The 10,677-nt window shown below is 36.1% G+C and overlaps 1 protein-coding gene across 5 annotated transcripts in view; it reads left to right on the plus strand.

The window, feature by feature from the left end:
* fam13b (family with sequence similarity 13 member B) overlaps window positions 1–10,677 on the plus strand; it is a 54,303-nt gene that overhangs the window by 1,681 nt on the left and 41,945 nt on the right. For 4 of the 5 annotated variants that reach the window (XR_001312411.1, XM_014031976.1, XM_014031979.1 and 1 more), the window contains exons 2-3: window positions 8,753–8,906; window positions 10,131–10,361. Coding sequence is in view for 4 of the 5 variants with exons in the window: in XM_014031976.1 (XP_013887430.1) it covers window positions 10,196–10,361 (166 nt within the window). In the remaining variant the exon portion in view is untranslated. The remainder of the gene's footprint in view (window positions 1–8,752; window positions 8,907–10,130; window positions 10,362–10,677) is intronic. The other variant, XM_014031978.1, reaches the window with a different exon arrangement.

A 10,677-nucleotide genomic window follows, 5' to 3' on the forward strand; every position in this document is an offset into this window, starting at 1 on the left:
ATATTAGTTTGATGCCTAATTGAAACTCAATTTAACAAACTTTCTTCTGAAACAATTTTTAAAGACATGATCAAAATGTTAGCGTTAGGCGATCACCATAGAAAAATACATAAAATGCAGTGTTGTTAAAACCTTGAGGCGCTGAGATGATTAACCTTCATACCCTGTTAATGTAGCCGAACCTGTTGGCCTTTATTRGAACGATCTCGCATAACAGCGGTATCAAACCTCCAGCCTCCTACAGTGCGATAAGACATTTATGTAAGATGAACTATTGTTTTTTTTCGATAGGAGGGAAACTTGTGTGTGCTCTCAGCAGTCGCTATAGTGTTGTAATCACAGAACTGCCTGCAGCGTGTAGCAACTGTCATTCGGTTATTTAGTGGTTGTTTTAGACTCGGTGGATTTTGGCCAAGCTAAARCAAAATCTCTCCAAATCTGGACCCAGACAGTCTGTAATTCACCACATTAAATCCCAGTCTGCTCATCTTAAAACCTACACTGAAAATGGGTTTTGTAACCTAAATTCAACTTGTCGTCTCTCGGGTTTATTTTCAAACATTTTCTTAACATGTTTAAAGAACAATGCAAATTGAAAAACATAATAATTACTTTWAAAGCATTTAATAAATGTATCCAGGCATAAAAAGGGTCTGATGGGGAACCACAAATGAAGATGGAGATTTTGATGCTAAGAGTGAAGCTGTGGAAATCCAGAATCCAGCCAAAACTAGCCGAAGGCAGCTCCATGCAGTGTTGCACTGACTTGGCCCAAAGATGGTGTAAATGGAGATGGTCTGTCAGTTTGTTGAAATAACACAGGTATATCAGGAGGTGGGGGCTTCTTTTACTTTTGTTTTGTCATTTTTATCTGCAGAATATCAGAAAATACCTGCAGAGTTTTTTTTAGTTATTTGTTTGTCRTTTCAGATCTTCTCCCAAAGCTGATGAAAGTATTTATTCATTGCTTTATCGTGTAGTCAGGAGGTTTCAGAAGTCGTTATTTCAGTCTGTTACTCCTTTTCAAATGCAAGCATTGCCTGTGTGGGTTTCTCTAAAATATTATCCTAAATATTATGAGGTTTGAGGCATTGATGTTTACATTTATTTTGTCAGAATCATTCATTTTACTTCTTAACCACCTTCATTTTAGACAAATAAGACTCAATGTTTGTATTGATGTCATGTCTTTAGCTGTAATTTGTCGCCCGGTTTGATGAGATAATTTCTATTTGTTTCATCGGAGAGCCTGTGCTTCAGGACATGAATAGGCAGATGGAGAATCGGTGTACTGAGCAGCTGGTTGGATTTAAGTAATCTGGGGGAGAGGACATGTTCTCATTGGGTTTAAGGGCAGTGCTCAGCTCACTTGCCATCAGTCTTCCAGGCCACTAGAACAATTTCACAGTAATAAAAAAAATACTTCTCCATCTATTACAGTTCTTTTTACATATTAATGGCTTAAATAACTTGCTCGCTGATCAGTACCATAAGTTTAACTCAAATTTTGCAGTACAACCAAACTATTATTTCAAATACAGCAGAAAATATAAAACAAAGTTGCCTTTTTTTGTTGTTGTTGCTATGAATGAAAACAAAAAAGGCGTTTTTAATAGCTTGGTCAAAATGCAGATCCAAAGCCTATTGTGATATTAAAACTGAAAAATGAATGCTTGTAAACCTCACTGGGCTGAGGCAACATTGTTCAGCAAGATTGGACAGAAGTGAAGTGATAGGGTGATAAAAAAATGATGACTGAAGTTCTTCCTGATGTTGGTCGTTTTGCAGTGTCATGATTTATTGGGCAATAGATGGGTTTTCATAAACTACTTCTGCATTTTGCCTTAGTCTTTTTATTTTGTTTTTATAAATTTCTTCCTACATGGTTTACATGTTATGGCTCATCTATTTATTTGACAAATGTGAAGAACTGGAATATGAGGATTAAGTTTAAAAACTTCAAAAATCTTTTTTCTTTATTATTATTATTACTCAAAAAGTAAATTTGAAGTTGACAATTTTCTGCAATAATTTGTAAAATGAACAGAAATTCTAAATGCATTCTAAAGTCAGACATTTGGATAACCCTTTTTTGTAAATTAGCTTCACACTAATAAACCTGTTGAATTTAAATTAACTTTAACCCGGTATTACAAGTTTATGAACTAGTTGTATTTGTTTAAAGTTTTGCCTTGTCACTGTTGTATCGATTTCTATTCTGGGAGCCATTGTAGCGCGATGAAAGCGATAGAATGCTTAACTTCCTGTGTTCGGTGTAAAACAATAAAAACATCAGAGCCGGTTTGCTTGGTCATTGTTTGCTTGCCTGCCTTTTTTGCCGATTCATTTCCCAGCCTGCTCTCACAGCTTGTGCTTCGATCTGATGTTTACACAGACACACACTGATGGTAACGGCAAGATTTTTACTATAATGTAGTAGAAGATACTTTTTCTTAATGAAGACAAAACAGAGCAAACAAATCTTTTTTTGCTGATCACTTGCAAGATGTTTTGGAAGACGTGGACAAGTTTGAAAGCATGGGAAGATGAATAAAGGCAGCATACCGCTTGTGTAATTAAATACTTGGGAAATTTCCATCAATAGAAGTTGGAGTCGGCAGGAAAAAAAGTGATTTAGATTTTATTTTAAATCAATAAAGCTCAATGTCATTGTCTCAGAGGCGTCCGGGCTCAATAACAAAGAATGGACACACGTCAATGATGCCACAAATACAGATTTCTATAAATACACAATTTTCCATTATAAATATTTATCTGGATTAATATTTTGAAGTATTAAATCCAATTATATATTGCAGTCCAAATTATGCAGTTTTGTTGAATAAATATGGATAAACTTGCTCTTAAATTAGCTTTCTTAGAAAAATAAATTGCTACAATTTCTAAATGACCAAAAGCTCAGTGAGTTGTGAGGCTCGTCCTGAATAAAGGGTCGTTATTGGGAGGAATTTTAGTATTTAAAATCTTTGGTTTAATACCACAAATAAAATGCTTGTGCGCGTTCGAAAGACTGGTGACAACAAGAATCTGTATGACTGTTCACGTTGATGGCAACAAACCAAACTTGATGCAAATGTACCAAACAAAATGCTGCTTTCCATCCACTCCCACAGTTGCCAAGATAGAGCCGCGTTTGTGTTTCCACTGTAGGCGTTCAGGCTTTTTCGGTGTCAGAATGTGAAGTAGGAATGTGTATGTTCCAAACGAACTGGTATTTGTCTTGAAAAGTCAGAACAAATTTTGATACCGGTGTTATGGGCTTGATGGTGGAAGATGCACAGGTAAAGTGCTTTCCATCATGAAGTTTTACCTCTTTATATCGGAGCGTAATTGTTAAGGAAAGCTGCTGCCCTCTGAAGCTTTGGTAGTGCTTGGTTGGGCTGTAAACTCCAAACTTATAAATTGTTATTTTTCAAAATATCTGTGTGTATTATATTATGCTGCTCTGCTGCCAATTATGGTCGGTATTGTCAGAATGTGTAAAGCAGTGTTTAAATTCTACCTCTTTGAGCAGTCATATCCCAAGTATTTTTGTTTTAGGAATAATTTAACTAGGATATTCATTCTTTTTTTCAAAACTATTAAAGGGAAGCGTCATTCGTATTTGGTGTTGGATTAGAGGTATGAAAAACAAACAGATATCCTTATATTTTTATTAATTTATTACAGAGCTAACCCAGGTCAACCAGCTTAAAAGTGTCAAGTGCTGCAGCTGAATCAAGAGGAAACTGTGACTTCTGCAGACTTTTCTTCATTCTTTTCATCTACATCACTCGCTAAGGATTCTTGTCACTTCTCTTCCTCCTGCTGCCTTTTTTTCTCCCATTTTCTTTGTGTGGAATTTTCTTTTAAATCTTTCTGCCTCTTCTCTTTTTTCACTTTGTGCACCCCTCGCCATTTGTCCTGACCTGACCTGCCTGTTGGAACAGCCCCTGTTAGTAATAAAGAAGAAGAAGAAGAAAGAAAAAAAAAACCCCGCAAATTCTGATGAAAACCTGCACTCTAGTTTGTTCTTGACTTCTCGGATGAAGCGTTTTAATTCTTAGTAACCATTAGGAGACGAATGGACCTCAGTTTGCTTTCCCTCATATTAATAATTAACTCCCATTAGTGCCTATTCACTACTGTTTTGTAAATGTTTATACTGCTTCTGTAACTGTGTCACAGTGAGAGATTATAGTTTGCCAGCTTTAGTATTTATGATTTTATCCCCAGTTCTGTTCTTGTATTACTCTTCATAAGACAATGGCGCTGCATTAAATATGTGCAGGCTTAAACATTTTTTGTTTTGTTTTGTTTGCCTGCTCCTTCTATTGTGTGAATTTAGGGATGATTTTTTTTATCATAAGAAGTTGCTAATCAAAATTTTATGGTGTTTATAGGTGAGGCGTGAACATTTTATTCATCACACAGGCTTTTGGTCTTGAAAGGTTGAGTTCATCTATGGGAGAGGGTATGTTGAGCAAATTTCTAAGAGAACCAAGTCTGGTTGTGTGCAGACAGAGAACATTTTTGCATACATTTCCCTCATACACAGGTGCATTACGACAATAACACAACTTGACATTCTTGTGTGAACCTGTTGTCCTGYTGTTATTGGTTCATTCATGCATTCTCAGTTTTGCTTACTGTTGATTTTAGAGGTAGATTGACCTTTAGTTCTCATCCCTTCCTTACTGCAACAAGTTAAACCGGAGTTAATGACAGACACTAAAATCTGCACAATCAAGTTTTAGCTCAGGTTCTTTTCTGTGTGTGTTCACATGTATTTGTGTTGGTAAATGTCAGAAATGTTATTACTTGAACCCTCATTGCCACGTTTTGTATACAGTAAAGTAATACAGTTGTGTTTAGTGGTGGTGTGCTTCTTGCAACACCGACCTCAACATTAAACACTGGCATGAGTTCAAACAGAGTTTTGACTGACTTCCTGTTATGTAGCTCACTTTGAAGCAGGCAGACATCCTGGATGTTTAGGTGGCCCAGTGTTAGTTGAAAATAAACATTTCCAAGAAGAGGTGACTCATTGTAAGTGATATAAGATTCAAACAAACCAAAAAGTCAAATATGCAAATGCATTTTTTTTCTTTTCCTTACGTATTTGAGTGTTTTGCAGCTGAGCTGAAAAATATTATACGGGACTGGATGCTTTAAAACCCACYACAGAAGCTTGTGTGTCCAAATGGACCTGGCGGTGACGGGTTGTTTTCATTCCATTTCTGACAGCACAGATGAGACTTCTTCACAGGCTTGTTGATTGATTGAAGCGATTTGTATCTCCACATGCACGGTGTGTGTGTGTAGGTTGCATTTTTGGGTGTGTGCTTGTTTGTATGTGAAGCATCAGGCTTGAGCTGCAAAATACAAGGAAGTTATTTGTCATGAAATGTTTGTAAAGCAGAAATACCAGGTATTCACTTTCATCCTGTTGGTTTTTATAATACTTTGGACAGTTAATGCAGTTTAGTAAGTTCCAGTTTGTGATCAGATGTCTTTTTTTCCCTGATTTTTGGACATTTCACAAAAATAAATAAAACATAGTGCTAACTAGCATTTATAAATATTTTGTGAGATTTTGTGTCCTAATTCTTACAAAGTATACATTTTTAATGAACTTGAGCATTGCAGTGTAGTACTATTAAGAGTTTGTTGGATTTGTTGAGAAATACTAATGTTTTAAGAAACTGAAGCTTATTTCTGTTTTTATAGTTTTCTAATGTTTAGAATCCATCATAGTTACATCACCAACCACGCAAAGTTTTGAATATTTTATAACTTTATTGAGATTTTAGCTATGCACCTTGTTCTGGTGGTGCTGAGGCTATTTAGCAGATCAGAGATTAAACAGAACCGGGTTCTTTTTTGCTTATCACTGTTGGTTCTTACTATCTCAGATATCATAGGAAATAATTGTCTTTTTTAAAGTAAAATTTACCAAAGTCATTTGGGGTTTTGAGGTTTCCAGTCTGGTTGCTGCTGTGCAGGTATTGAACCCGTGACCTTTCTTTTAGAAGCCGCCTCCCCCGCCGAGCGCTACTCAGACATCACATCTGAATGTAGACAGGTGCTGCTTTTAGAAACAAACTGAAATCTGATATGCAATGGCTTAATTTAAATTTACTGCCTGTGTTGCTGTGCTGGGGAGGTGTTAATGGTAATTTACTAAGAATCAGAGTTGGTTTGTTAGATTAGGTTACATTTCTTTTGGTCTTTCATGTTACTTTACGGGTTGAAATTTAGATTTTTAACACCACTTACGTAAATCAGAAGTGATGAAGCTATAGATATAGTAGGTGTTGAGGTTTAAAAAAACCTTTCTTTAAAAATAACCTAAAACTAATTGTTGTGTTGGAGAGTGCACACTGCTTTGAGAAGACGGTAAGATAATGAAATGCTATTAAACCCTAGATAGACTGATAAAGCTCTGGGCATTAAGGTTAATTATTCATGAAGACCTTATAAAAGATGGGTATAATTACAGTTCCTTTGGCTAGAAGGTATCTACTCCTTGAGTCGGTGTCTTTTTTTATGTCCTGAATGTGGAACTGCGCTGCATGCTAATTGCAGCAAGAATCACAAAAGAAAATTGTACTTTTTTCCTTTCTTTTTCTTTTCTCGGCCAGCCGCTTTCACCTCTGGTCTTGATGTTCTCAGTCACAGCTTCTATTTCTGTCACCATGCCTTCAACCCCAGTTTTCTCAGTTTTCCCTCTTAACAATACCCCTCATTTGAAGCAGTTAGTCTAGCGTGACATCTTGGATTAACACAAACAGAACCTTTTCGGTTGTTTCATTACTTACCTGGCGGCAGAGGCCTTTTTAAGGTCAGTCTGTACTCTAGACAAGGCACTGATTCAGAAAGATCCAGCTCACTAATCTCTATGTGTGTGTACTTGTTTTGCCTACAGAGTGAGGACCATGTTAGGTTTTTAATCAACAAAGTGAGGTCATTTTTGGAAAGTGAGGACCTTTTCCCGGTCCTCACTTTGGCTACACCTCTACTTTACTTTACTAGTTAGGTTTAGCGGTATGACGTGAATTAAGTTTTGGTTCAGATTAGGGTTAACTATTGACCAGTAATAGTTAATTTTAGAGAAAATGTCTGGGTTAGGCCTGAAAATGGTTACAAAAATGAATGGAAGTCAATACAAAGTCCTCAGTTTGATGCCAATACAAGGATTTGTGTGTGTGATTGTACTCCTGTCTGTTGTTATGTCTAATATTGGTCAAATATGTTGAACCCATTACCCCCAGGAGCAGTTATTGGACCGTTTGGGGCCTGAACATGTGAGGGAAATAATCTGTGAACAGTTCTTAACAGTATGTTTTTTAATTGAAGTCATACGTTTACTTTTCATAAAACAGACATCTCTGACATAAGGAGAGACTTTGTGGTTTTTACCAGAAAAGGGGTCTGACAAAGTGTGAGGTTTTTTTCTGGAAGAGTGGYATTTTTTTTAGCTTTTAAAGAGGCTTACTTCACATAAGAGCCAGTTTAGTTGGCTTTGGAATGAACAGAGGCAGAAAAATGCCTTCTACTCAGAAATCATAACGAGCAAACACAAGATTCTTGGTAGTCTTCTTTAATAGGCAGAACATGAAAAATAAAATATGGGTTTTGAACCTAAATCACACAACCTCTGAAATTATAACACTTATGTTGTTGTTTTTTTTACTCAACAAGACTTAAATCTGGTTATAAGCCAAACAAATGGTTATTTTTATTGCAAATTTTTACAGCATTTGATGTTGAAATCTTGTTTTTAATTCGTAATTTTTCATAATTTCATTTTTTTGTGAAGTTTAGTGTAGCTTTGTATCTCCTACCGACAATTTTATTGTCCTGGTTTGTTTTCCCTAATCTGATCACCTTGAAGGACACTTTTTCCCTTCATGTGTTTAAAAATATAAATTCTCAGGTTACTGGTCTGTTAAGTGTGTGTTCACTCAAATTCTAGTTGTGAAGTGGTAGAATGTGGAACACTATTACCCATCATAGACGGATAAAATGTGTCTTTCTGCAAAAAAAAAAAAAAAAAAAAGACTTGTTCAAACCTGTAAACCACACTGCCCAAACGTTTTATCCAAGCCTCTGTTCGGATGAATTATTCTATTCAGTTTGTTGCAGTTTTTTTAAAATCCAATCTGGTATGTTGAGCCTCAGAAAATAGAGGTGTGGCGTGTGTTGAAGGATGGGAGAAGCAAGACTATAAAAGGAGGCGGAAAAAAGAAAAAAAATTGGACAGCCACACAAAAAATAAAACAATTGGATATAAGCGACCAGCAATATAAACGTATTTATAGATGTGTAGTTTCTGGTCATAGGCAGGTACATTCTGTTTAGAAACCTGTTATCAAATACCATTGCAGCCTTTTCTTTTAAATGTTGGGTGGGTGCTTCAGGTGTTTAAACAGTTGCTTTGTGTAGTCAAAAGTCAAGAAGGGTTTGGTTTTGTTTGTTGCAAAGATAAAGTTGAGTTCCTAGAGTGAGGACACTTTTTATGATTTTAGTGTCTACCAGATAGTATAAGATTGATAAGATTGAGTCTTTGTTTTATTATTAAATTAATAAATGCACTCAAAGGCTAAATATGGTCGTTATCTTGACTTTTTCATTCGACTAAAAAACGTGCAATAAACAATGTTTAAATCGCCTCACTTTTCCTCCTTTTCAACCCCGACCTTTTCTCTTCATTTATCCCTTTTCTGTTTTTTATCTCGTCTGTCCTCAGCGTAGCTAGAAGGGAATCCTGCTCGAGGGATTCGCGTTTCGTCAATGAGGAACTACCGGCTCATCTTCTGCCACAACCTGAAGCAGCCATAGATGGTTCAGTGGTTCACTGGCTAGAGGAGGAGAGGACAGGACACACTTTCACGTGCTACACGGTAACTTTACTCACACAGAGCCATGTTTATGACAGAGTCAAGAAACAGATGTGGATCATCTAAAAATGTGTCTCTTTGTTATCTTAATTTTGTGAAGCATCTTGTGCAGACAAAAAACAAACAAACAAACAAATCAACATTTAGCATCCCACACAGAAATTCTGAAGGAAAGACACGGTGTTGGAATATTTAGCTTTCTAATRACCAGGTTCTCGGAAATACAATGCATTTAATAGATAGGTTCTTAGCACAGGGTTCACTGTTCTGTTATGCTTCCTAAAAATTATAAAACAGCAGTTCACTTAGTTATCTTTTTATTTTAGATACGCTTTCTGTAGTTCTGATTTATCAGATTTATGATTCTTAGAAACCAAAATTACAGTGAATAGGCTTTTTTTTCCTGTTAATTTGTTGCCATTTTCTTTTTATGTAATGCAAAGTTGATCATAAAACGAGCCGAAGTTTTTGGGTGAAGTGAACACTGATCGACTCCTCTTGGCAACCTGATGTACTTATTTAGCCAAGCTCTCCTATTCTGTATGTTCTTTGTAAATGTCTGTTATGCAACTTGATTATTTATAAAACTTGATAAAAAAAACAAAATTTTAGAAAGACCTGGATCATTGAAATAAACTGTAACCTTGATTTGCCTACAGATGTAAATTGGCCTTAGGCTAAATCTGGTGCAGTGCAACAAATGTTTTTACATTTATGTTTTAATTGCGCACTGTCCTTATTAAATAAACAAATAAACAAATAAATAAATAAATAAGAAAGAAAGAGAGAGAGAGAAAAAAAAAGCATTTTTGACAAACATTTGTTCGTCTTCCTCCTGAAAAGTAGACTGCACATCATCTGGCACTATTTACATTCAGATTACTGACCAACTGGCCATCGTCAAAATCAGACTGGGAAAATTAATTATTGCTCTTTTTGTTTTGCTGCTTGTTTTGTAAAGATTGTTTTATCTGATTGTTAATGGCATTTTGCTGTTAATYTGAATTAAAGTGAAAAAGAATGCAAAAACAAGAAACCATATAGGGCTGAMAATTAAATTTCAGATCCTTTGAGCTCATTTTGATTTTTAATGTCTTCTAAGGGAATATAGTTAACACAATTTTAACAATTGTCAGATGTTTTAATATATTATGTAATACCATCCATTCATCCACCTGCCCACACTTTTCTCTTAACATTTTTTATAATTTTTTTTCTTCTTGAAAGACGTTAAGTTTTGGCGGGGTTGTGGTGAGGAGGAGTCGGCGGRGGTGGTGGAGGAGGAGGAGGCCATGAGGAAGAGCGTGTCTCCGTTGCCAGGCAACGAGGGCGGGAGCTCCGCCAGCACCACTCGGGTTTTTGGCGTCCCTTTGGAGGAGGTTTCACGCACGCACACGGTCAGCGGCCACGAGGTTCCCGCGTTGGTGAAGCACATCGTTGACTTCATRGAGGAGCACGGTGAGAAACGAGGACTAATATTATGGTTCACAAGGGAACACGTTACGAATGAGTTGATTTTATTATCAGTTGTGCAAAATCTCTGTTTATGAAGTGCTTTCATTACTGCTTAATTGATTCTGAGAAGACATTTTGCAACWTTAAAGCCTTCAGAGTGAAAKCTCAACACATTTTTATAATGAATACTGTTCCTCATTCAGAAATGACTGATGTCTRGGTATCAGTGATGAGACAACACCCTGCCGAGAATAAAATAATTACACAGCATCATGCAGAGAATAGAATAATTACATTTCCTTCTCTCTTTAAATATTAC

The sequence above is a fragment of the Austrofundulus limnaeus genome, unplaced genomic scaffold (assembly GCF_001266775.1).
Source record: "Austrofundulus limnaeus strain Quisiro unplaced genomic scaffold, Austrofundulus_limnaeus-1.0 Scaffold1359, whole genome shotgun sequence".
Classification (NCBI taxonomy): Eukaryota; Metazoa; Chordata; class Actinopteri; order Cyprinodontiformes; family Rivulidae; genus Austrofundulus; species Austrofundulus limnaeus.